Raw genomic sequence first — 25,896 nt, 5'->3', positions numbered from 1 at the left:
ATGGTGAAAGCGGCAAGGGAAAATAGGGGCTCCCTTCTGACGAATCCAGCGCGCCTTTCTCCAATGTGCCATGAGATGGATGCTGAAACCAAAACAGGGGCTGCCTCAGCCTGCTTAAGTAAAAGAGACTCGCCGTTTTAAGCTCCTCCTTCTCCAAGAAAGTTGACACCTCTTCTCTTCTTGGGGACTTGATAAGTTGATATATCCGTACTCGGACCCGATTCTCAACACAGGCGCATCCAGCCCTTGATCGACAATCTTCTCTGACCATTCCACATTTACTACTTCCCTTTTCCAAGTCATTTCCTTTCCCTTTTCTCTCCGTCCAGCAGTTGGGTTGATCCTTCGCCGTCTTCAGAAATGCGATCTTTCAAATCGCTGGCCGCGGCCAGCATTGCCCTGGCTGGCTTCGCTGCCGCAAGCGACGTCCACGACCTCAAGACAGACAACTTCAAACAATTCATCTCGGAAAACGACCTAGTACTAGCAGAGTTCTTTGCTCCCTGGTGCGGGCATTGCAAAGCCCTGGCCCCCGAGTACGAGGAGGCTGCAACGACCCTCAAGGAGAAGAATATCGCTCTGGTCAAGGTTGACTGCACAGTTGAGGGTGATCTCTGCAAAGAGTATGGTGTGGAGGGCTACCCGACCGTCAAGGTCTTCCGTGGCCTTGATAACATCAAGCCCTACAGCGGAGCTCGGAAAGCTCCTGCGTAAGTTTGCTCCGACGACCTGACAAATCCCCAGAATACTGACCTTCCCCAGTATCGTCTCCTACATGACCAAGCAGGGATTGCCCGCGGTCTCTCTCCTCACTTCCGAAACTCTGGAAGAGTTCAAGACCACCGACAAAGTTGTCGTGGTGGCCTACATCGCAGCCGATGACAAAGCCTCCAACCAGACATACACTACCCTCGCAGACACACTAAGAGACGACTACATCTTTGGTGCCACGAATGATGCTGCCTTGGCCAAAACCGAGGGTGCCAAGCAGCCTTCAATTGTGCTCTACAAGGACTTCGATGAGGGCAAGAATGTCTTCGATTCAGCCTTCGACGATGAGGCTATCACCAAATTCATCAAGGCCGCAGCAACTCCTCTGATCGGCGAGGTCGGCCCCGAGACTTATGCTGGATACATTGGTGTACGTGCAGCTCTTCCTTTTCATTGCTTGTTCTCTCGCTGACAATCTCAAACTCGCAGGCCGGAATTCCCCTCGCCTACATTTTCTCCGAGACTGCTGAGGAACGTGCCTCGCTCGCCGAGACCCTCAAGTCCGTAGCTGAGAAGCACAAGGGCGTCATCAATTTCGCCGTTATCGACGCCAAGGCATTCGGTGCACATGCTGGTAACTTAAACCTTCCAACCGACAAGTTCCCTTCATTCGCCATCCAAGAGACGGTCAAGAACGAGAAGTACCCATTCGAGGGAGACGCCTTGACCGAGAAGACCATTGGAGCATTCGTCCAGAGCTTTGTTGATGGAAAGCTGGAGCCCAGCATCAAGTCTGAGCCGATCCCAGAGAAGCAGGAAGGCCCCGTCACCGTTGTAGTGGCCAACTCCTACAAGGATATTGTTCTTGATGATTCCAAGGACGTGCTCATCGAGTTTTACGCTCCTTGGTGTGGACACTGCAAATCGTAAGGATTTTCCCCTCGGATATACTCTATTTCAATCGTCACTAACAAAATACCCTAGGCTCGCCCCTATCTACGAAAAGCTCGCCGAACTCTACACCTCCTCCGACCTCTCCTCCAAGGTAACAGTCGCCAAGGTTGATGCCACCCTGAACGACGTGCCTGACGAGATCTCCGGCTTCCCAACCATCAAACTCTACCCTGCCGGCGCCAAAGACTCTCCAGTCGAATACTCCGGCTCCCGCACGTTGGAGGACCTCGCCGCTTTCATCAAGGACAACGGCAAGCACGCCGCTGACGGCCTCGCTGCTCAAGCCGACGCCGAGGATGTTGTGATGGAGGACGCGTCGGCTGCTGCTGATCAGGAGACTCTCGCCAAGGCTGCACCGGCAGCCACAACTGACGGTGAGGGCGTGGTTGATGCGGTCAAGAGCGCTGTCAGTGGTGCTGCGGATGCGGCGTCGACTTTTGTCGCCGATGACGATGCCGGTGTCCAGGAGCATGATGAGTTGTAAACTACCTTGAGCTGCAATGCCATCACTTTTACTGAATTTGTGTGTCTGCAATGTGTCCTATTCATGGAGTTCATGCGGTTCTCTAGTTTAACCGCTCGAATATGAGACGGCCCGCTTTGATGGGTCGCTACGCTACCTAAGTTAGTCGGGTACCTTTATGGGTGATCCGAGGCTGGCAGGAATGGCTGCGTGAGCAGTGCATCGGGGCAACAGTGGATGTTAAAAATGTATGTTGTCTGAAGGTCAATGCAGACGATACGAATGACAGGGGCAAGCTTAGCCAAACTGATGAGATGAAGCCAGATTCTGAAATGACAAAACTGTTTAGTTGAAGCCTACTACTATTTTGGGTTCTTTACCCTGTACTAATAAGAATAGGAGCAGGTGTACTCAACGGACCACAAGTGACTCACGTGCATGCAGAAGATGGAAGATGTACGAGTAGTGGCTGCTCGTGCACAGTATCATAATTGTCGTTAAAGCTGCTATGAAAGTTAAGAGTACTTGCACCATTCTCTGTTGGTCAGTAGAAGCGTTTGTGCAGCGTAGTGTTTATTGATCACAAACGGACCATACCAAGAGCCTGAAGCGTAGTCCAAACTCTCGTTTCTCCTATCATCCGTCTCATGCCCCACGCGATACTGATTACGATGTCCTGTCAACCCTCCTTGCTCTGCATCCATCGTTCGCACCTTGCATCAATCAACGCGGCGAACTAATACTCACGCCCGCCATTTAACCCCATATCAGGATATATCTGCCCGCCATCATCCACCAAGCCACCGGTCGAGAAGTCCATGTTCGCATTGACGAATGCCTCGCCGTCGAACAGCGGGTCCTGGAAGATAGTCGGCATGCTGAGGTCGAAGAAGCCGTCGAACAGGTTATCGAGGTCGTTGAAGTGATCGTACAGACCGACGCCGCCGATGTCCATGGACCCGCCGGCTTCAGTCGTGCCGAACAGGTGGTTCGGCGTCGGTGGGAGTGTCGCTGTCGTGGCTGTCACTGTTGGCGCGGTGTTCGTCGTCGCCGGAGTCTGAGTCTGAGTCTCACCGTTACGGGTGCTGCTGTCGGGCATCGAAAGCGTCATCGAGGCGGGTGTGATATGTTGTAGCGCATTACCGGGAACGGTATTTGAATGCGTCGCCGCCGCGTCCGACAAAAGCCGCAACGCATTCCCATTGACCTCCGACATCCTCGTCAGTGGCGGCGCGGCAGCGGGATTGGCTCTGGGCTCAAACGGACCGAACTTGCACACGGTGACCTCGGCCTCCATCTCGCCCGCGATGCCGGTCACAGCGAGCTTCTGTACACCAGGCTGCTGCAGGCTTTTCAACGCTTTGCGGCCTAGTCGAGCCATCGCATCCGCCGTCCACCAATACGTGCTGAGCTTCTCGAGGGTTTCACACCTCGTTGCAAGATCTGCGGTTGCCCGTTCCCCATCAAGATGCTTATCTCGCAGGCCGCGGTAAGCTACTGTCAAAGACAGGCCGACGGCGTATGGGACGAGTGGGAGTGGTGACATGTTTGCGTGTCGGCCGTTGGAGACGAGCTGCTGAATACGGTCGGAGGCTGATATCCGCCGAGCGTACGAGGCGGTCGTGGGGCCGCCGATACGACAGCTGAGGATGGCAATCACGTTGTAACATATTTCGAGAATGCCTGTCATGAAATCAGCTGGTTGTCTGCGGTAGAGGTGGAATTAGGGGGGGTTTACTTTGCTCCGAGTTCGAGAAATTCGAGAGCTCGATACCGTCTAACAGCGCTTTGTAGGATGGAAATTCTGTTTCCCAGCCTGTTGAGTTAAGATCCGCCGTCGGTCTATAGAACTCAATCACCTCATCGAGTAGGTCGCCAAGTCGTAGCCAGGCACAGATAATTTGGTTTTTGGGGTCGTCGCTGAGCGGCGGGCGTGCGATATCAATGTCTCGATTTGCGATCATGATCGGCCGCCCGCCGACGCATGCGTTTAGTTTGTCGAGCGTCCAGATGGTCCACCACAGCATGCTGGACGGATCTACCGTTGTTCGCCCTGGTGTGTGGATGTGTAGGCCGGCGGACCATGCGTCATGGATTGCTTGTGAGAGATGCAACGACGACTCTTCGATGCCACCCGGTCCGTCGTTGTGCAGATGCATCAAAGTCAGGATCTGGATTTTTGTGACCCGGTCTGGCTCCAAATCTGCCTTCATAGCAGCATCCAGGCCGGTGTGCAGACTTCTCGCGAAGGGTATTCGGTCGAGTAAAGGGCCATCCTCGTACAATCTGAGATACGGTGCTGCTTCCTCGGTCTTGCATGTCACCAAAGCAATGGCCTGAAGCAGGAATATGGAACATCTTCCTTCGGTATACTCTCGAAGAAGTTTACCCCCGTCAAACACCGGGAGGATGCCATCGAAACAGGCAATGTAGGTGGTAAAGAGTGCATCCTGAGTAGCTTTGGGCAGAACACGGAATGCGCCAACAGCCTGCAGGTAATTACGCTGATGACCAGTCAAGGTTCTCCGACCACCTTCAGTCTTGCCATATTTCTCGACATTGACTGGAGTTTTATCGCCGTGTTTCAAGACTGGGCCAAGGTCCTCCTGAGGGAGATGATCCTGCAAATGACGGGATTGTTCCACCCACGTGCCGACTCGACTGATACGCTTCCCGCCTTCAAGTCTGCTAGATAGATCTGTCAATATTGATTCCGGATTGAGATCACCGACGAAACGAATGGGCTCTTTGTGCGTCAGGTTGGGCAGCACCCTGTCCAGTCCATCCGTATCAGCTTGCTGATCTGGGTCCCTCTGGAACGTGTGGTGGCAGCGTTTCTTGGCGCTGCGACATTTTTGACAGGCACGGGCTGCTCTCTTTCGACTTGCAAAGGCCGCAGTATCTGCCTCCCAGACGACTTGCATCGATGTGAATGCGTAGAAGATGGGCCAAAATGATATATGTGGGGGGTGGTTCGGAAATGACTCAAAAGAGAGATCGAACCGCAGATGTGTCATGTCAGGTTCAACGTGGCGGCGGTGCGGCGGATGTGAGATTTTCCACTGCCAAGATGCCAAGCCTCAGCCTTGCCAGAGCACGTGAGCCAGACAAAGGCTGCCGGGGCGATTGTCTGGATTAATTACACTCATTACTCTTATTCGAGGGATTGATCTTTTACAAGGGCGCGTGCTTCATATCACATCGACCCTTCGCTCGACGCTCCAACGCCCCACTTGCCAACTTCTAACATGGCGGCCTCCCCTCCCTCTGCAAGCACGCCCCTACCTTCTCCCAGGAGTCCTTCAAGGCACAACCACGGATCTCTTCCACCTCCCCATCGTAACACTTCCTCTTTGAATCGCTCTCCTGCCGCTCTATCAACAGCGCCGGCATCCTCACCATCACGAAAAACCGCCCTCCAGACCTGCCGTGCAATTGCTCGGTCAAACAGATACGAGTAGTAGCTGGCTCCATAGCCATATAAATGACCAAAAAAACCTTGCCAGGCGGTTTGAGGGGGCTCTGGGACACTACCAAACCTATTCCACACATCGTGGTAGACGGCTGTAGAGTTGTATCGTCCACTTGAGATAGCTTGGACCGGTCCGTCAGAATGATAGACCTGATCAAGGAGCGCCATAAGGATTTGAGCCTCGTTATTCCAGCCACCGGTCTTAGCCGCTTGTCGGTATCTCTCCGCAGCAAGAGTTTCAAGCATCTCATCCGGTATCACCGCATCGGTCTTCCAATGGCGAGCAAACGACTTGAGCACAGTTGGATCTGTTGCAAAGTATTCCATAAGCACAGATGGAAGTTCTGCAAAATCTGTTGCACATCTTGTTCCAGATATGCCTTGTAGGGATGTTCGACCGAGAATACTATGGATGGCATGGCCCATCTCGTGGAACAAAGTGGTCACACTGTGTAATGATAATAGGGATGGGCCGGTAGAACCGCTAGGATCTGGGAATCCACATACCAACGCAATAATAGGGATCTGGTGGTGGGCTGTGTTGCCGGATATTGGGTTTGCACCGAGCAAGGTCGGCATACCATTGTTCAACGGTTGGTCTTGTTCTTGACATTCACGGATTTCCTCGTCGGAGATCTCCCTCGAGCACAACAATGTAAAATGGGCCGGATTAGGCAGTTTGGATGGTCGTGAGAATAGATCACAGTACATGGTTGCGATATGCTCCTCCTTGTCCGTATAAACGTCAAGCCGTCTCACTTCCGGATGCCACACTTCGCCCTGCGCAGTCTCCTTTGGGACCAATCGAACGCCATAGAGTGACTCGAAAAGCCCTGAAAGTCCTTGCATAACATGACCAAGTGCGAAGAATGATTTGGCACTGTCATGCAGGCGAGATCTCGAGGTTCGAGGGCCATTTTGGGCTTCTAGTTGCGTGAGTCTTTTTAACAGATATGGATGGTCCCAAGGATCAAATGTTTCCCCATTTGCTTGTGTTCCTCGTTTGAGGTCTAGTAGGGCCTTGAGCTCTGCCTGGACTTGAGGCTTGTTGCTCTTGTTCAAGGACTCCAAAAAGTTGATGACAGCTTCGGGAGATTTTGACATTTTATCACCAAGTGTCATCTGCGCATAGCTCGTATGACCAGTCACCTGAGCTAGCTGGGCTCGAAGAAGGAGAAGTTGCTCCAACCGTGCGACCGTCCGTTTTGAAGCGGTTCGTTCAGCCATGTACATCTCCTTTCTTGTGACAGGATCGCTAGCGGAGCTCATGATGACTTTGGACGGGTGGCTGTAGACGGGTATCGACAGCCTATCCCAAGACCTTAGGCCTTGGAGCATAGTCGGATCGACACCGGCCAATTGCTGGCCGGAAAACACCACATGTTGCTTTGCATGGTCCATCTGGTTGACGAAATCTGTGCCTACCTGGGCAATCTCGTTCGACAGAGAGACGAATTCTTTCCTCTGCTTGCCTGGAAGATCGATTCCTGATTTGGCAAAGTCTTTGAAGAGAAGCTGGGCCACCATTTTCTCTTCTGCGTTCCATTGTTCGCAGACCTCTGGTGTATCCATAGCAATCCTCAACTGCTGGTTGAGCCCAGTTGTAGTATTTAACTCATTCATGTATTGAAGCATTAGTGAATACGAAGCAGTGGCAGCCGCCACTACATCTTCATTGGGGTGAATCGTGCGTATGAAATCGGACAAGTCAATGACCCGGCAGAGCAAGTCGCTAAGTCTATCAAGGTCTCGTGGGATAGCTTTGTACTCGTCAAGTGTAGATGCAGCCAGCGTTCTTTCCACCAGCCTCTTGCATTGTGCCACCGACACCTCTGCGAATTTCTGGAAGCCCTTGGGACTTGTCAAGTGATAATTTCCAATCAAGCCCGAGGTGTTGCGTGCCAAAGGGGAGGTCACGGCCTTGTTGTTGAACAATTCTCGTAATAGAGTGTTATTGCTACTTCGCGACGGAGAGGTCTGGAGGTATGCGCTCTCGAAGCTGTTATCGTGAGTCGATGCTGTGGCAGACGCTGCGGATGTCAAACTGCGCCTTTTTGCGGCGCGCAGACATTTGGCACATGTCCATGGTGTCCTTCGTAGGACCTTGTGCATGATGCAAGGAAGGAATCAGACACAGCAACGACGCCGGGAACAAAGACCACGTCGAAAAGGGTGGTACTTGTACGAGGGCAACGATGTTCCCTGCGTGGAATTTGCACGAGTTTGCGTCTGCGCTTCTACATTGACCCTGGACAAGCAATGACGGAGATGTGCATACGCGAACACGTGAAAAAGCCTTTCCCAAATCCGGCAATTGCGGCAATGCAACTGACCGGATGCATCATTTACACTACATCAGGAGTACTCTATAGTACGACTAGTACAAGCAGTGCAGTATTGCACCCATTGCGTTACTCATGATTAAGCAAGGAGGACAAGGCGAAACGACAAGGAATGGAATGAGCCCAGCGAGAGCAACGAGCTTATTATATCGATCAAATCTGTTCACACGCATTCCAAATAAGAGGTCTAAATATTCATTTCTTCGCTCCTTGGAGCACCCTTGCTTTTTTTCCCTCTCCTTTTCTCTCAGCTCTTCTTGCCTAATTCCTTCTTGCTCCTCTACCCCCGTTTTCACGGCCTCGTGGTCGTTGCTCAGGACGACCCGCACGACGAGCAAACTAGGTAAGATAGCCACAACCGATAAAGCAGTATAGAAAATCCACATAATTCGGAAACTTTCAGTATAAGCAATGTTTACAGCTGCTCATTGGCTCGACAGCAGCTGTTGAATAAAATAGACATTGGTTCCGAACCCAGAGCCCAGTATTTGAGCCACGAGCTCAGGCTCAAGACTCTGCTCCAGTGTACTTCTCTTCTTAAGAAGCTCACTTTGTGAAATAGTCCCACCGATGACAATGGAAACCCTGTGGTCAGCGTCCGGATAAATCCATAGGTGGAAGTGGCGATGGCAACGTCGTGTCGCTTCGTATGATTTTGTAATGTAATAAGCGGGCTCTGGATGTTGAGGCCACTCCCGAAGCCGACTATCATCTGATATATGATAATCCTTGGCCAGCTTTTGGCCGAGCCAAGTTTAATCAACAGGCCATAACCCAAAGTCACTAATGTGACACTCAACCAGATTGGCTCTCTAAATCGCCCAATCTTTTTGATAAGTCCACCACCGATTATTGTAGCCAGTGAGAGGCTGAGGACGAACGGGAGTAAATAAACACCACTCATCAAAGAGGATGTACCTAGTACAGTCTGAAAATAGAGCGGGAGGTAATAACTGGCTGAGATAAACACGATTCCGTTAATGAGGATTACGCCGTATGCTCCAAGGTTCGATTGTATCTTAAATAGACCAAGAGAAATAGTCGGATATTTTGCTAGTTCAGCCTCATTCGGGAGGAAAAGCACGAAGGCAAGCACTCCGAAAGTGATCCAGCACAGCGTATAGGCGGAATTCCAAGGGTAGGAATTGCCTCCAGATTCAATCCCAAGGAGGAACATGATCACCGCACCAATGATTAGAGCCAGATCTAACCAATCGATGGCTTTCATGCCGTCCCAGAGCTTGGTTTTCGGAGTATCCAATTTGAGTAAACAGGCCAGCAGTATCAGGGACACGCCGTCCAGCGGGAGATTGACGTAGACTGAGGTTCAAGTCAGTATACCCTTTCCTGGTAACCGAAACTAGCCGCTGCTGAAGGGTTAAGAAGCGTAAAGGCTATCAGATACTTACAACACCATCTCCAGATCAGCTTTTCGGTGAACGCCCCTCTAATAATGGGCCCAACCCCTCCAGCAACAGCCCAAACCATGCCGAAGATTCCATAATTCTTAGGCCTGTCACGGAGACTGAACAAATCAGCGAAGCAGATGTTGACAAGGGCCAGAAGTCCGCCGCCGCCGATGCCCTGGATGATCCGCCCACCAATGAGCATTCTGGTGTTCTGATTTAAGGTAGCCACAAGACTTCCTGCGATGAAATGACATTGGCCAGTAATAAGAGTGGTTTGCGGCCCCAGATGTTGCTGAATGCGCCCCAAACAGGCGTGGCGGCTGCAGCAGCAATGAGATATGAGCTTCAACCCAAGCAGAATCTGCCGAAGACGCCTCGAAGTGGCTTGCTATGGTGGGCAAGGCAGTAGCTATGGTTGTAATATCAAGTGCTGAGAGAAATGGTCCAAGAGAGAGGGGGAGCATGAAAATAACGATACGGCCTTTGGATTGAGTCTTAGCAGGCATCCTTTGGTGCTGTCAACGTTGTTTCCGAACCATTGGCTAGCGGTAAATTCGCGGCAGAGGATTCATGTGTAGCCTGGTCAGGGCCCATCTTGATGCATCGAACAAGGACGAGTGTACACGACTGTGTTGCAATGCTTGGTATGAGTTGTGTCTCGCAGACGTTAAAGCCAACAATAGGGGATCAAGTATCCCAAAGCAAGAGTTGGCAGACAGAGCACGAGGAAGAGGTCAAACTCGATGTCCCAGACTGTCCAGACAAGATGGTGAATGGGAACAACAGCCAAGATTAATGCTGCGTATTTCATGCACCACTTGGTCAGGACTGTTGACACACTCAAGCTCGAACTAGACTAAGCATCGTGTTGTTGATATCAATCATAATAACAACAATAGTTCTTCGATATATGTCGATTCAAGGATCAAGAACTAGGGTTTGATGAACAATGTATCAGAAATGAACGACATGAAGAATAACTCAAGAGGGACAGCCATGAACGAGGGGGTTGATCAAACAGAAAGGTGTTGGTTGCACGCGTTCTCGGTACATGAAGTGCATGGCTTCGTTTACCCTGCGATTGAAATGAATCTCCGGGTGGTTTAATTGATACGAGTTGCAAGGGATGATCAAATAAGGGCTGAAGTGGACGGCCTCGAATCGCCCGATTCACCTCCTTGATAGCCGGCATATCATTGATTGGAATTATCACCCGCAGGAGTACTTCTCGTTCTTCAACGCCTCAGCATTGCCACGAGCATCCACGAGCACGTGCGAGCCCTCTCTCGGCACGTGACCATGATCATGTGATCATAGCGTCAGGCCCAAAGAATTAGAAATTGTGCCACCATTACATATATTGTACCCAGATGGTAACTAGACTACCAGAACTTACGTACCTAGTATATATCTCATTGAACTCTTAAGACCCAGTGAACATCAGTACCCAGAAGTGGCCCCCGTCTTCTGCGAGAGGGATGGACTAAAAGCGGCGACCCAACGGAATGACTAATGCCAAGCCCGAACCGCCGCGAACCTACATTGGGAATCTTTGAATGTTTTGCAGATGCTATAGCAGACCACGAGCTCGAGCTCGCCAGAGTTGCTATCCCACCTAACATGGCTCCAGCCCGCGCAATGCGCTTCGTAAGAACTGAGAATCCCTTTCTAGTTTCAGTATGAGTCTCTGACACCCCATACAGACCCCGCGAGTCGCTTTTCTGATGCTGGGAGGAGCTGCCGCCACCCAAAGCCCTCTCACTCGCACTGCTTTCGCTGAAGCTCCATTGAAAGATGAAGATGAAGTATGTCCGGCCAGATCCCTTGTAGATCGTGTTACGGTAAGACCGTCTAACATCATTGCCAGCTTCCCGACAAAAAGCCTATATACTCCTCTTATCCCATAGCGCCCACCACTCCGAAACCATCTTCAACCTCCCCAGTCTCTAAGCCCAACCCGACATCTCCTACACCCACCGACCGGTTAACAGCACAAGTAAAACGAGCTCGACTCTTTGCCTTCGACCAGTCTCTGGCCGTCGAGAATGCAACCAATAATTTCCTGACGTGGGCGTTCCGCAAGGAGACCAATTTCAGCAATACCATTGCATCCCTCGCTCCCGCACCGGAGACGGGAGAGCAGCTCCTGCCTGGCACCATATACGTCCTCGTCGCGACTCTTGCAGGTTCGATAGTCTCTAGAAATCGAGGGATTTTTCTAAGAGCGGCTACTCCACTGGCCGTGGGGATCACGGCTGGCTGGTTCTTAATCCCGGTTACGATGCGTAACACCTCGGATTTGATCTGGGAGTATGAGAAGAAGGTTCCGGTTGTGAGCGAGACTCATGCCCAGATCGCTGGCTTTGTGAAGGAGAGCTGGAGGCAAGCAAAGACGCACGCTCAATTCGCGGCGAATTGGGCCGACGACACGACAGCCGAAGCACGGCAAAAAGTGGAGGAGATGGTGTCCAAAGGAAAATAGAACATGTCCGGATTATAAACCTGGGAAAAGAGAGAAAAAGAACCTCTGTCATCAGTATTTGATTGGAGAAGTAGGCAGTTGCTCGCGAGGTCATAAAGGGCTCGATGTACAGAAATGCATTAGATTCTGGATCCGTACAACGGAAACACATTCACGTGCGCATTTGGCATCAGATCTGACGAAGCAGATCTGACAAACTTGATATTGACGCAGGCGGCATCATGTCCAATGGACCAAAAGCCAATATTTCACCCTTTGAAAGCTGTTCTAGCACAGGTCACGGTCGCACATTGCTGTTCGCTTTAAACTACAAATATTGCAGCACACTTGCGGGGCGCAAACTGGAGCAGAAAATGCCCCTATCGAAGCCGTCGAGATCTCGCTGCATGCATGCACCGTACATCACGATTACTGACCAAAAGGCCTCCGATAGCGTACAAGGCTCTGAAGCCTCTGATTCGCCACACTGATGGTTGATCTGCGAGACTGGTCAAGACTTCGTACATCGAACCAAAGTATACGCCCTCCATTACTAAAACCAGGCTGCCGACTCTCGTACTTGACGCCTTAATTCAATGCATGTTTTCGTGGCTTTAGACGATCTCTCACGACTCACTGAGTCACCGGGAAAAGTGTATATATGAATGAATGACCGTCTGGTAAGGTCTGAGTCTTCTCGGATTGTCCAAGTCAAATCACAACGACTGGTTGATTGCCTTTGAAAACAATACCAGTCAGAAACCCTGCAGACCCAGGCCCAGGCCCAGGCGCAGACGCAGACCCAGAATTCGCCATGACAGGAGCATCTTATACCAACAAACGCCTAAGCAGAGGCATCAATGCTCTCGTGGGCGGCAGCGGAGACACACCCATTGTCTGCCTCGCCGGCTGGCCAGAGACAGCTGAAGCGTTCGCCGAGGTACTTCCCTTACTGGCTGAATTCCACTGTGTCCTAGTCCTCGATCTGCCAGGTCTCGGCGACTCAGCACCCAGCAAAGATGGCTACGACACGCAAACCATCAGTAGGATTCTCGCGGAAGTGGTCGAGGCAGAGCTCGGCGTGTCGGTGAAATACCATCTCGTGGGCCACGATGTGGGCGCATGGGTCGGATATTCATGGGCAGCGCAGTATGGGTCTTCACTACTGAGCTTGACATTGATAGACTCCGTGATCCCCGGCCTCGCCGTACTCCCGGAATACCCTTTACCCGACGGGCCGAACATCAAGCTGTGGCAGTTCGCGTTCAATCGGCTCCCTGAGCTGCCAGAGGTGCTGACGGAAGGGCGCGAGCGCCAACTGTTAGACTGGCTGTTCGATCGCAAATCCGTCCACCCTGAACGCATCACACCTGCGAAGCGCAACAGATATGTGGCGTGCTACTCACGACCCGGAGCGATGAGTTGTGGATTTGCGTACTACCGCGCTATCCCGGAGAATGTAAGGCAGAATCGTGAGGTGTCGTCCATAAATAAATTACAGCTGCCCATGCTAGCTCTGGGTGGAGCGCAAGCAGCAGGGGATATAATGAAGACCACGCTGGGCCTTACAGCGAAGTCGGAGGAGTCGAGATTTGTCGCCATAGAGGACTGTGGCCATTACGTGGTGGAGGAACAGCCTGAAGTTTCTGCAAGAGAGATACTCGCCTTCGTTGCGGCGATCAAGGCACGTTGACTTACTACCTAGATTATAAAATGTTGTGTGATTGCTATATATATGTTGCAGTCATGTTTTTTGGCCAATAGCCGCTGTGCTAATACCTAGTCTTCAGACCGAGGACAATTGCGACTCAAAAGTCTCAACGTTCCAAGGGCACGGTTGACTCGAGCGTACGAACCCAATGATCTCTTCTCGGATAAAGCTCGTTACTGGCCCAAAGATTTGAGCCGAAGCAAGGAGTGCATTGTTCTTTGGCTCCTTGGCGAAAACTAGTTGGCACTCAGACCCTTCGCCTCTCTGTGTCCTCGACTTGCATCTCCTCAAGCTTATCACCCATGACGGCGGCTTCAGCGGCCACATCATCCTCTGTGAGTAGAACCACTTTATCACCAAACGCAGCTGCAATTTCCTCAAGGGTTTTTTGCTTCGTTTCACTATAGGCCCAAAGGCATGGTTAGTTGACATGTCATCATGCATGAACATGAACCTTTGAAAGAGCTTTGATTCATAGCTATAGGAAGGGAAACGTACGGGAAGTAGAAATATGCGATGACGAGGAAGAAGAATGAGCAAACTACGAAGACGTAGTAGTAATTCTCGTGGATATTGGCGAAGGCGCTGGGGCCGGCTTCCGTGACTGTAATTTTCGTTAGGCTTTTGCTTTCTTGAGGTTCGGGAGCAGAGAAGGCTAGACTCCAGAGCGAACTTACTCCCAACGTTGACTATAAAGTGCGAAGCCGCAGCGAGGCCCATGACTTTGGATCGAAGTGCGATAGGCAGCACTTCAGCACCATAGAGCCAAGTCGTACTGTTCAGCATTCCATCTGCGAGATTCAGTCAGCGATAAGGATTGAGGACCTTTGAACTTGCTCTTACAGTAGAAGACGACAAAGAGGTAAATGCCGAGGACCGCAAAGCCTTTACCAAGTTTATTATCCGTATTCTGAAATTCACGTTGCATAACGGCTGCATAGATCTCGATAACCACGATCGATGAAAGACCAGTCAGAATCATACTATGCACTTTGTCAGCGCATTGTTGCCAATGGAGGAAAACGTGACAAGTCTACTCACGGCCGCCGACCCCACCAGTCCAAGATATATCTTGTGGTGAGAACGTTTGATACAAATGCACAGGTGCCATAAATCGATGCAAGGGCGAGAATCATGTGGGAGTTGATGCCGAGCGACTTGTACAGAAGTGCTTCATGTGGGATCAGCAGGGGCGCTCACTATAGAGGACGCGGGTGTGCTTACTCTGATAATACTGGATGACATTGACACCAGTCAGACTAGTCATAGTTTGAACGGCAATGGAGCTGTTCTCATGGTTAGAATAAGTCCGCTTAACCAGTGAATGCGAAGAAACCCACACTAGAGCACGATGCCTGAACAACTTGAAGATTTCCGCCAGAGACTTGATCTCTCTCTTTTTCTCGAACTCAATCTGCGCATGCATGAGCGCAAACTCTGCTTGTGCCTCATGCGAATTGAGATCCCTGCGGATGTTGAGGAATTGTTTTCGTGCTTCCTCGATTTTGTCTTTACGGATCAATATACGCGGGCTGTCTGGCATGAACGTGGCGAGACCGATGAAAAGAATGATCCCCCACGGGATCTGGATCGCGAGTGGAAGACGCCACTGAACAGCTCCATATGGAGCATAGCTGCAAGCGAATCCAACCCAATTGGAAGCCATAGTGCCCAAACTAATGCCGCATCCTGAAATACCTCCGATCAAGCCACGGCTAGCTGGAGCAGAGATCTCGCTGAGATAGATGGGGACGGTCGCAACCATTCCGCTGGTCTGGAGTCAGAATAGTTGGGGAAAGAGTCAATGGGGCACACCGAAGGCAGGTGGAAACATACCCGACGGCAAAACCAGCAATGAAACGACCAGCCAGAAACATGCCGATGTTAACGGCGCCTGTCTGGATCGAGGTACCAATGGTGACGATAATGCACATCAGTTGCATGAATCGAATTCGTCCTAACTGATCTCCGACTGCGGTTTGCAAAAGGGCGCCAACAGCCTCGCCAGCGATATAAATGGCCACAACCTACATTCGGATCAGTGCCATGCTCAACTTGCATTAGGACCAGACTTACAGCTCCTGTCAGTCCTTTGGACGGATGGTCCATGTAATCTATCCATGATTGATGTGCGATTGCTAGAGCCTTGTCAGGATCAAATGAGATGGAATGCACGGACGGACTTACTTGTGGTAGCTATGCCGGTGTCAAAGCCCTAGAGCGAGAACGTCAGCATTGGTGACGTCTCTGCATCCCGGTATACTCACGAAAAGAAAAGTGCCAATGGCCGCAAATAGGGACACACCCAAAGTATACATTGTTGCACCACCCATGTTTGATGCTTATTGCTCCCTCAATCAGACGGTTCTTCTCAACGTGTGCATAGGAAGGAAAGTTGGTAAGAGACAGTAGGAGCATGAGTAAGAACGTCAGAAGACATGCAGACGGCGGCCATTAATTCTACTGATAACAGGCAATGATCATCACAAGGTCGTGGGATCTCCGTCGGTCTCATCGCCGGTGCTTGACAAGGGCTGGTTCGAGAGACCACATTGCTGAAAGGCTACAGAGAGCCAATCTTGCTTCATCCGGGTTAATGGGTAGCGAACCCGCCATCGAACTGGAGAGGCCATTTGGTAGAGTCGGCCGACTGGTGACATTCCTCTTACCTAGGTCTGTACTGGGTCCTGGCTTCTCGAAGAGCTAACGGCTATGACGGCACAAATTTGCAATCATACGGGCAGCCGGTTGAGATCCCGGGCCTACCAGGATCGGCGGCAAATGAACGCCTTCAAACCGTAATGTGCAAGAGCACAAGGGAATGGAAAGCCCACAGGTAGAAAATGACATATGAACTCTTTAACAACTCCAAATGCCGTGAGCAAGTCCGGGGCAATGCTAGGAGTAAATGGGGGTGGGGGTTGAAAGTGGGGTGTCAAAAATCATGGGGGTGTCTGACGCCATGAGGGGAAGTCCTATCAAGATCCTCTAAGCTCCACCGCCAAGGAGCTAGTGAGGCACTAGTGCGGCAAGGGCTTAGGGAAAAGTCGGGGGAATGGGGAGCGATGCTTGACACGCTTCACGGCTATCTCGTACTCGGCCTTGCTTGAGTCTCTTAGGCGGAGTTCCATGTCAAAGACCGTAGCAGGACTCTCAAGGAGACTTGGTTCTGGGAGGTAAATGCCTCCAAGCTTGCCTAGTTGACCACCTAACGGCAGTCCCAATATATATCTTGATTTATTTCCAATGTGGTACGTGCGTCCCGTGCTTTTGGGTATCCATGTTGAATCTGCAGCTCATCGGTCCTTTGGGCTACCAACGTGTTGAAGAATGTTGGTGAGTACTCGAGCATCCGTCTCATGCGGATCTTTATTCATGTTCCTGCCGAAACCCCTGCCGGGCACCTGCTGGCGGGTGTTTTCTATGCATCCTTTTCGCAACCACCTGGGCAATGCTTCCACTTATGGCTCGCCCCAGATCTCATCTGCGATCTGTCTAATCAACGCTAGCTTTGCGGACTGGTCTTGGTCACTGAGAGGATAGCCTGACTCGTGGGTGCTAAAACCACATTGTGGGCTGAGGCCGATTTGCTTCAGCGCCTCTTGCCGAGTCTGGCCAGATCCCTCTGCCAGGAAGTCGGCAGCCTTGCGGATCCTGTTCTTTACCTCTTCTTTGTTCTCCAGCTCCCTTAGCTTGGTGCTTATCGCCCCGATGATCACGTTCTTATTCTTGGGGAGATACTTGAGGGGCTCAAATCCTCCTGCACGTTCCGTATCGTATTCTAGGTAAAATGTGTCGACGTTGAGGTTCTGGAAGAGCTTGCTGGCGATAATATCGTATGCTCCTTCCGCGAAGTGTCTCCCACCAATGAAGTTGCCTCTGCAGAGGTGCACACCGGTGTGCAGATCCTTGGGGATATGGGCCAAGGAATCGTTGTACAGCTTAATGTATGCGTCAAGAAGCTCATCGACTGTCCCGATGTTGTCTTTGTCGGCAGCCCAGCCATCTCGGAACTGATTTGAACAGAAGTCTTGTTGGAATCACGTCAGAAGATATGTATGGAAGGGCAGTGTTGGTCGAGTTGACTCACAGGCAAGCCCTGGGTCGTCAAATTGAACGTTTCTTAGACCCGCTTCATATAGTACCTCCAACTCCTTAGCGTATGCTGCTGCCACATCCTTGAAATATTCGGCATCGCTGGAATAAGCCTCTGGAGTGTATGCCTTGCCCTGCTTGTATCTCATATGAAACCACTACGGCATAAAGTCAGTTCAGCACTAAGTTCACTGTGAAAACGATGGTGATTTCAGGGCGGCGGCGTCTCGCTTTTGCGAAGAAAATAGATGGACTCTCGGTTTTTCCCTCGCAGAAACTTACCGCCGGCGTGATCATTGTGAGCTTGATGTTTCCCCAGTCCTCCTTGGGCACGAAAGATTGGACCAAACGGAGCTCGTGCAAGTTGGATTCTGTGCCCTTGTGATGGATCTTTCCACCAGCAATGACAGAGTCACCAGGCATGACCTTTCGGTCCTTTTCGATAAGGCTCACTACATCAGGGTGGTAAAGGCGGAAAAGGCTAGCATCTGCGTCCTGAAGACGGATCGTGCCACCGAGTTCATCCCAGAACAGACCCCAGAAGCGTGTCCGGTTGTACTCTCCACTGGAGACACCCTTGTAGCCAAGGTCGAGTTGGGTTTTGACGATTTGACCGACGGCCTTCTTCTCGACCGCCGGTAGCCCCGCCTGTTCAGGTGAAACATTTTCATCTCGGATTTTAGCTCTCACATCAAGCAAGTCTTGTGGTCGAAGTAAAGAGCCCATATGCTCAGCCCGAAAGGGGGGCTGATGGTGTAAGGGACGACCAGCCATTCTCGGAAATGTGCGTTCTATACTGTATATTTTAGCTCTGGAACAAGATCTGAGATGAAATCAATCTCTTTGTTAATATTGTGCGACAGAGACTTCACTTGGAATGGGCCAAGTCGTCCTTGAGTGCCAGGGAGAGCACAAACCGGGAACAGCCCCGCCACATTTTGGCCTGGCCCCGCCGTGATGAAAATGCATTGCACTGCGCTATGAGACCTGGCATGGTATTGTGACTGTGGCACAGAAGCTGTTGCCAGAGAAAAGTCCATTGTGCTTCTATTGTGATACCTGGTATTGATAAGGAACTAGACTACCTCAGGGAAATCTATGTAGCTCCGCTTTAACTTGCTCGGTCCCTTTCTGTTCAATTTTCAGGGACCATCAGCCATCCAGATGCCTTGGTTTTGAGGGCATTCGTTGTTGCACTCTGCGACAACCAGACAGCCAGAGAAGCATGCCTCTTCAGGCGTACCATGGTCACCTCCAGTGCCCTTTGAAAAACGCCGTAGCTCCTGCTGCCCTGATGCCGATGGTGACGATGAAATAAATTATATTCCCACTCTGGCGGCTAATCATTCTGAGCTTACCATGCATTTGCAGGCTACAAATTGAGAAATAATGAATTATTCTGCCAACTCGGCACTGCCTTTGACAGAGGTTCAGGCATGAACGGCGATTAAATGCGGTGCTTTTCGCTCTCTGCATCAACGTTAGCGATTTTCAGGGGGAAGTTCGGAGGAGATTACTGACCTAGCCGGGAGTAGAGCATGTATAATGCCATCTGGTTGCATTCCTGAGTGCCTGTGATGGTGACCAATCGTTCATTGCTGTTGTCTTGGGGCTCATTAATTTTGATGACGCTGCCGCTGAGGTGTCGGATCTCGTTGATCTTGGCACCGCCCTTGCCAATAATCGCTCCCACCATATCATTTGGAATGTAAATTTGCTGAGTGATAGGTTGTCCTGGCATTGCCTGTGGAGGCTGGGCGGGCTGTCCATGTGGACCAGGCTGAGGAGGCATTTGCCCGTAAGCCGCTGCATGCTGGGGTGCACCGCCATAGCTTGGTGTACGTGGTGTGGGTACAGCAGCAGCATAAGGCTGAGCATGCTGAGGATATGCTGGATGAGCCGAGCCGGGCAGCTGTGGTGTGCCATAAGGCTGGGGAGGCATACGTTGAGGCGGGTGTGTGTTGTGTTTCTTGTATGATTCCGGATGACCGAATTGACCACCAGCCGGTTGTGGGACATACGGAACAACCTGCATACCACCAGGTACAACGCCAGCAGGACCTCCACTTCTTGTGGCATATGCAGAAGCTGCTGGACCGCCAAAGCGCTCGGTGAGCTGTTCAACAAGTGTGACGGCTACATAGTAAGTAGCAATATGCACCGCATCAGCGACCCCTAGAACAACCAGCGAACGCTCAGTCGAAAGAGGTAGACATGAATCAGAAGCATTTAAACGAGCACCAGAAGCTTCTTGGATCTCGCGGATCCGGACACCAGATTTGCCAATGATGGAGCCTATGAGGATGTGGGGAATGAGGAGTCGGAGTGGGTACGTCTTGGACTGCGCGGTAGATGGGGCCTCAAGAGGTTCATTGTTGAGCGTCCGAATAATCAAGCCAAAAGCCTGCAAGGGTTAGCAGTCAGCAAATGGATTGGAAAATGGAATTGAAGGGATTCTACCTTGGCCACAGCATCCTGCGCACCACTCACAGTCAGGATGCGTTCGACGGCACCACGTGAATAGTCGCTCACGGTGCATTTTGCTCCAGACAACTTCCGAATTTGAGTAACATTCTCTCCGCCCTTGCCGATACAAGTCGCAGCTTCAGCGCTGGAAATTACTGCTCGGATGTGAATCCAGTTCGTTTCGTCTTGTGTCGGGCCCCCTTGGGTTTCGGGCACAACGCGTTCACTCTGGGATGCTGTAGACAGGATGGGTTGGGCATCTGAGGGCGGTGCAGGCAAAGTGCCATTGGTTCCAGCCGGGGCAGGCGCATCAGTTTGGGCCTCTACCGTACCATTGGTAACAGGCATAGGCGGCAAGGCATGTTCTGGGACAGCCTTAGAGCCACCGATGGTTGTACTGGATGAGGTTTCTATTCCATCAGAGGGAGGCTCATCTTTGGCTAGCTTGTCCAGCGCGGGACGTTTGGCCTCTGGTAGGTCAGTCGGGGCTGAAGGGGAGGAAGGATCTTCCAACGGTCTTTTCGTGGAGGCCATTGCAGTAGTGGACGAGGGTGACGCAGACATGTCGCGTGACCTGAAAAAGGGGTGGAACACTTGCAAGTGTGGATTGGTTTCAAATGTGATATATTTCTCTTCTCGAGTATTATGTACACCAAGGGAAGACCCCAAAGAAAAGGTGTTGGTGCAGAGAGGGTTTCGGAGGTACCAAACGCGAGGGAGAATTGTGAGAGGATAGGTGGAAGGTAGGAGGATTGGAAGATGTCTGGAAAACTCGGATTCAGGGTCGACAGGTGTGGAGAACTGGATGTATGTGCTCTGAGGATGTCGGAGGAGTGCAGGAAAGGATGGATGAGGTGTAGGATGCTTGAGGTAGATGGAGGAGATGAGTCAGGTGAGGTTGAAAACAACAACGACTTTTGAAGCAGGTCGTGATGGTGATCCTGGCTCTGACTCCGACTCCCGTGCGCTTCAAGATGAAGAACGAGTCTCGTACTTAACTCAGAAGAATAATCAAGAGCAAGCTGCGATCCAGGCGCAAGCTCAGGCGCAGTTGGTAGAGGTAAAGGAGGAGGAGGGAGCAAGAGAAAGTAGTAGGTGTGTGAAGTTTGAGAGATCAACCGAGGTGGAATCAGAAGGAGAAGGAGAAGTGGACGTGGCCGTTGGAGGTTTTGCAGGGGAAATTGACAGATGCCAGAACGAGCGTGTGAAGTTGAACAGACTGCTAGCAGCTGTTTGACATGAAGCCACGGCCGCGACGGCACAACTGGATGTTGAAGTCGACGATGAGGATCTGATGGAGATGGAGATGAAGCGGTAGGCGACTTGATGCAAGGTGTGAGGGACGTGGTTGTGCCTCTTCTGGTCTATCCACGCTACTAATTACACTGCGATTCGATTCTGACAGGAGGAAGAGGAGGAGATTTCGCTTGGGAGCCTGCGCCAAGATGTGCTAGCGCTGCTTTAGGACAAGCGCAATGCCGCTTCTTGATCCTCAGGAGCTCGCATCACGTGACTTTACGAGGGTGGGATCCTCAGCCTTGGAGCCTTGACAGCCTCCCGAGAGTCCATTCAGTAAAAGACTTCCAGGTGTTCAACAACGCAGCTGGCGATTATTATTATCATCAATTCCGAGTCGGCCGCTTCGGGCCAAACAGTAAAATGGGCGCTTGTGGCTGTACCCCCCCAATAAAAGCCTGCCATCCAGACCCCAAAGGTCGACCAGAATCAACGTCATCGTGTCAACGAGATCAACGAATGTCACTTAACCACTAACTTTAGCCATCTCAGCTCCAGGCTTTGCTGCTAGAAGCCTACGGTACGAAGGACGCATAGCTGTGTCTATACTGGCACCAGGAATCCAAGGGTCTGTCTTTCAAGCTGTCCTCTCTGGTCACTTGCTTCCGCTCTCGTATTCCTCCTCCCTTAGTCATCTCCTTTCCCAGTCTTCGTGACACCTGTGAGTTCTCCTTTAGCACTCTACGTCTCACAAGACCAGACCGAAGTCGCACAGTCAAGTCCCTGCTTGAGCTGGGCGTCCGTGCACATCTCTCCCTGCCGCCCTTGTCAGACTATTTGGGCCATCGCTCTGCATCATTCAGATTTCGCAACGTGCTTCTAGCCTGACTCGCTACGCGTTGCTCGTTGCAATCATGGGTGAGGTCAACCTCCCTTCTCTGCCGCTCCAGATCGAGGACTATGGCCTGATTGGCGACATGAAAACGTGCGCCTTGGTTGGCAAGAATGGTCGCATTGATTACATGTGCTGGCCAAAATTTGTTTCTCCCTCGACTTTCTACAGAATCCTCGACACGAGTCAAGGCGGAGGCAGCCATTGGAGTATCAGTCCTCGAAATAGCACCCTCTGCAAGCAGAACTACCGCGCCTCTTCCAGACAAAATGGATAGACGAAGATGGAGTTGTCGACCTGACCGATTCTTTGCCCTGTCCCAACACAACAAGGTCCTGCGAGGGAGTGGCTCTACCCTTGTCAGGAAACTCGACTGTATCCGTGGCTCCATGTCCATAGATATCGAGCTTTGTCCCAAACCCGGTTACGCTCGATCTGATGGTTCCATGAACTTCTCCCAGGTCGATGCAGATGGGGACACTTACCGTCAATCCCTTTCATGGGTTCCAGTCAACCAGAACCAGTCCGATGATGTTCCAGAGTTCTTCATCAGCTACTACACCCACGATCGCCCATTGAAGGCTGCACCTCATATGTTTCGCATCGAAGGTTCTACCAACGACACTCTGCATGCTTACTTTGAGCTTCGAGAGGGTCAACGTAGTATCATGGTCATGTACAACAGAGCACTTGAGCCATATCTCAACGCTGATTTATTTAGTACCCTCGAAGATGATACTTACAAGTACTGGACGAATTGGATTCAAGCCTGTCACTCCCGCGGGCGATTTCACCAAGAAGTCGAACGCAGTATGCTCATTCTGATACTCCTCACCTATGATGCCACGGGTGCCATTGTCGCCGCACCAACCTTCTCTCTTCCTGAAGCTAATGGTGGCCCACGAAACTGGGATTACCGATATTCCTGGGTGCGTGATTCTAGCTTCACAATTTGTAAGGTGATCCCATGAGACTTTTGCTGTCCCCTATAATCGTATTTAGCTAACATCTCCCTCCGACGTGTTCCTCAAAATGGGGTTTCCGGCTGAAGCCGAAGCATATATCAACTTCATCTTCGCGCGGATCGCGGAATGGCGTAAAGTCGCCGAAACTTCGACAACAGTTCACCATTTGCCACTGATGTTCAGCATTGACGGCTCTACCGATTTACCAGAATTGACACTGAACCACTTATCCGGTTACCAGGACTCGCGTCCAGTACGCATTGGCAATGCAGCGACTGACCATGTGCAGCTAGACATCTATGGCGAACTGATGGATTCAATCTATTTGTACAACAAGCACGGTAAACCAGGATCTTACGCCCAATGGCTCAACGTCCGCTACATAACAGACTTTGTTTGCAAAGTCTGGGACCAGCCGGATATGTCAATATGTGAGGTCCGCGGTCACAAACAGCACTTTGTCTACTCCAAAATGATGCTTTGGGTGGCCGTGGACAGCCCAATTCGCCTGTCTGATAAACGCAATTTCCCCTGTCCCAATCGTCTCAAGTGGCTTGAGACCCGTGATACCATCTACGAACAGGTGATGCAGCGCGGCTTCAATTACGATTTGAACTGTTTTGTCCAGAGTTATGACGCCAAGACGAGTCTCGATTCCGCTGTCTTGGTGGCGCCTCTGGTTTCTTCATGTCTCCGAATGACCCCCAGTTCATCGGCACTCTGGCTCGAATTCTCAGGAGCCCAGAGAATGGTGGCCTTGCCTCAGCCGGGTTTGTTTTCCGGCATGACCATGAAAAGACCGATGACGGTTCGTAGTTCTCACTTTTGACTTCCTTCTGACCCGCTTCTGGCCCCATTTCTCCTCCCTGTCTTCTCCACCTTTCCCAAGCCTATCTAACTTTCTATCCCACATCACTGGTGTTGGTGGCCGTGAAGGCACATTCGTGATGTGCACGCTTTGGCTAATTGAGGCATTGGTCCGAGCGGGAAAATACAGCAAGTCATACCTGGCAACCGCGACCGCGATGTTCGAGACCGTCACCAACTTCCGTAACCACCTCGGGATGTTGTCCGAAGAAATCTCTCTCAGTGGTGCCCAGCTGGGAAACACGCCACATGTACTCAGCCATCTTGCTAATGTTTCTGCCGCATTGAATATTGAAAGGGTCGGAAGGGGTGACTGAGAACCAGAATTTGTTCTGGGAGGAGATGTGATCAGATGAAAAACGCGAAGGAAAAGCGATAGCTACTAGAACGGACCTATGTAATACAACGATGCTGGCAATTCTGATGGGACTTGTGGAAGGGTGGACGAATAAGACGTTACTTGAAACGATGTCGATTTCATCAAAACTTGATTGTTTTCGTCAAGCCTATTGCGTCTCTGGCACATTTCTCTAATTAGCGCCAATGGCTGGGTCCCAAGTCTGATCCACGCCACTTCATTCGATCATTCATAGTAATGGCCTCATTCAAGCACCAGTTCTCTTCGGTGGTTGGGTTCCAACAATTCATTTTCACACCTTTCCAGCGCTGCGTCTCGCTGCTCCTCGAGGATTTGAGTCTGCCTGGCATATTCCTGCAGTTGCATTGACATTGTTGCCATCCTCGAGTTCTCTTGGTTTGCCAGCGCAGCCTTTGCGTGAGGATTCACGGCAGGGGTGAGTGGCAGCTTTCGTGGACCGGAAGAGAACAACGAGGAGTCGACGGACTTGACGGAGGTAGGAGTAGAGCGGTTGATCACGCTGGTGGCTGGAGTTCGCAACGGTGTCTGAGGTACTCCGTTGGTGTTGTTCCCTTGCAATTGGGCTCGAAGCTGTCGTATCTCTTCGTCTTTCGCTGCTGAAACTTTCGCTGTTGCTTCTCGGACTGCTCTCTCCGCCATTTCTCGCAGCACTGTACACTGGCCATTAAGATCTTGATTGCTTCTTGTGAGGCTCTCAACTCTTCCGCTCAAATTATTCTTTTGGCGCTGTTCTGTCTGGAGGGAAGTCTCCATCTCTGCGAGATAGCTTTTGAGACGTTTATACTCTTCGCTCAGCCGCTGGTACTGCCCAGAACCGTGGTCAAATCGTGCTCGCAGATCGCCAAACGCTTGCTGAAGTTTCACCGAGTCAGGGCCGGATTGCGCTTGCAGTTGTATGATCTGAGATTTGGCGGCGTCGCGTTCATTCTGGACCTTTTGGCCCTCTGCTTTCAGATTCTCGCACTGCTGCTGCGCGTCTCGAAGAGTGTTGTCAGCGTGCTGCAAGCGTTGAAGTAGCTCGGCCTTCTCTGTCTCCACAGGATCAATCTGTTGGCGGTGCAAGGTCTCAGCAGTTGCCTTTGTGGCCTGAATCTCAGCCTCAAGACGATCGGCACGAGCGCAATTCTCTTGATTTTCAAGGGCGAAGGTTGCTTGAGCCTTCTCAGAGTCTCCTACACGCTTCTTCAAGCTCTTATTCTCCTGACGCAGGGCCTCGGCTTCTTGCTCGAGTCTCTCCCTCGTCTTCCCGCCGTCGAGCAACTCGTTTCTGAGTGCTTCGTTCGAGGCTTCTGCCCCCCTTTTCTCGCTCTCTGCTGAGCTGGTCTTCTCTGCGGCGCTTGCTTCAGCGGCATCCTTGGCTGAGATGGCATCATTCAATTGGCTTTCGAGAGATTGCTTGTACTCCCTCGATGCTTGCTCATTGATGCTGGCGGTCTGTTGATGATCGAGCAGTTGTGTCTGGCTTTCATTCAA

The 25,896-nt window shown here is 51.3% G+C and overlaps 10 protein-coding genes across 10 annotated transcripts; 4 read left to right on the top strand and 6 right to left on the bottom strand.

The window, feature by feature from the left end:
• Positions 1-360: 360 nt before the first annotated feature.
• Positions 361-2,149, top strand: A1O9_05143 (protein disulfide-isomerase A1; the record flags this gene model as incomplete). The annotated part of the gene is made up of 4 exons (XM_013407428.1): positions 361-710; positions 763-1,141; positions 1,201-1,637; positions 1,696-2,149. The coding sequence occupies 4 exons, from the start codon at positions 361-363 to the stop codon at positions 2,147-2,149; spliced, it is 1,620 nt and encodes a 539-aa protein (XP_013262882.1).
• A 715-nt stretch (positions 2,150-2,864) lies between these two features.
• Positions 2,865-5,052, bottom strand: A1O9_05142 (uncharacterized protein; the record flags this gene model as incomplete). The annotated part of the gene is made up of 2 exons (XM_013407427.1): positions 2,865-3,811; positions 3,867-5,052. 2 exons carry the CDS (start codon positions 5,050-5,052, stop codon positions 2,865-2,867), a joined length of 2,133 nt encoding a protein of 710 aa, XP_013262881.1.
• Positions 5,053-5,324: 272 nt separating this feature from the next.
• Positions 5,325-7,712, bottom strand: A1O9_05141 (uncharacterized protein; the record flags this gene model as incomplete). The annotated part of the gene is made up of 1 exon (XM_013407426.1): positions 5,325-7,712. The coding sequence occupies one exon, from the start codon at positions 7,710-7,712 to the stop codon at positions 5,325-5,327; it is 2,388 nt and encodes a 795-aa protein (XP_013262880.1).
• Positions 7,713-8,357: 645 nt separating this feature from the next.
• A1O9_05140 (uncharacterized protein) lies at positions 8,358-9,553 on the bottom strand (the record flags this gene model as incomplete). The annotated part of the gene is made up of 2 exons (XM_013407425.1): positions 8,358-9,262; positions 9,352-9,553. 2 exons carry the CDS (start codon positions 9,551-9,553, stop codon positions 8,358-8,360), a joined length of 1,107 nt encoding a protein of 368 aa, XP_013262879.1.
• A 1,418-nt stretch (positions 9,554-10,971) lies between these two features.
• Positions 10,972-11,833, top strand: A1O9_05139 (uncharacterized protein; the record flags this gene model as incomplete). The annotated part of the gene is made up of 3 exons (XM_013407424.1): positions 10,972-10,998; positions 11,055-11,156; positions 11,219-11,833. 3 exons carry the CDS (start codon positions 10,972-10,974, stop codon positions 11,831-11,833), a joined length of 744 nt encoding a protein of 247 aa, XP_013262878.1.
• A 793-nt stretch (positions 11,834-12,626) lies between these two features.
• A1O9_05138 (uncharacterized protein) lies at positions 12,627-13,505 on the top strand (the record flags this gene model as incomplete). Its single annotated transcript, XM_013407423.1, has 1 exon — positions 12,627-13,505. One exon carries the CDS (start codon positions 12,627-12,629, stop codon positions 13,503-13,505), a length of 879 nt encoding a protein of 292 aa, XP_013262877.1.
• A 265-nt stretch (positions 13,506-13,770) lies between these two features.
• A1O9_05137 (uncharacterized protein) lies at positions 13,771-15,856 on the bottom strand (the record flags this gene model as incomplete). The annotated part of the gene is made up of 11 exons (XM_013407422.1): positions 13,771-13,924; positions 14,022-14,127; positions 14,201-14,314; positions 14,367-14,506; positions 14,565-14,694; positions 14,748-14,809; positions 14,864-15,292; positions 15,360-15,550; positions 15,600-15,661; positions 15,711-15,738; positions 15,791-15,856. 11 exons carry the CDS (start codon positions 15,854-15,856, stop codon positions 13,771-13,773), a joined length of 1,482 nt encoding a protein of 493 aa, XP_013262876.1.
• A 1,128-nt stretch (positions 15,857-16,984) lies between these two features.
• On the bottom strand, positions 16,985-18,392 carry A1O9_05136 (uncharacterized protein; the record flags this gene model as incomplete). Its single annotated transcript, XM_013407421.1, has 3 exons — positions 16,985-17,553; positions 17,614-17,776; positions 17,901-18,392. 3 exons carry the CDS (start codon positions 18,390-18,392, stop codon positions 16,985-16,987), a joined length of 1,224 nt encoding a protein of 407 aa, XP_013262875.1.
• A 739-nt stretch (positions 18,393-19,131) lies between these two features.
• On the bottom strand, positions 19,132-20,648 carry A1O9_05135 (uncharacterized protein; the record flags this gene model as incomplete). Its single annotated transcript, XM_013407420.1, has 2 exons — positions 19,132-20,022; positions 20,079-20,648. 2 exons carry the CDS (start codon positions 20,646-20,648, stop codon positions 19,132-19,134), a joined length of 1,461 nt encoding a protein of 486 aa, XP_013262874.1.
• A 1,586-nt stretch (positions 20,649-22,234) lies between these two features.
• Positions 22,235-24,361, top strand: A1O9_05134 (uncharacterized protein; the record flags this gene model as incomplete). Its single annotated transcript, XM_013407419.1, has 4 exons — positions 22,235-22,328; positions 22,384-23,141; positions 23,215-23,985; positions 24,149-24,361. The coding sequence occupies 4 exons, from the start codon at positions 22,235-22,237 to the stop codon at positions 24,359-24,361; spliced, it is 1,836 nt and encodes a 611-aa protein (XP_013262873.1).
• Positions 24,362-25,896: the final 1,535 nt, after the last annotated feature.

The sequence above is a fragment of the Exophiala aquamarina genome (assembly GCF_000709125.1).
Source record: "Exophiala aquamarina CBS 119918 chromosome Unknown aczIA-supercont1.3, whole genome shotgun sequence".
NCBI lineage: Eukaryota > Fungi > Ascomycota > Eurotiomycetes > Chaetothyriales > Herpotrichiellaceae > Exophiala > Exophiala aquamarina.
The sequence above is the reverse complement of the archived record's forward strand: the minus strand, read 5'-3'. Positions and strand labels throughout refer to the sequence as shown.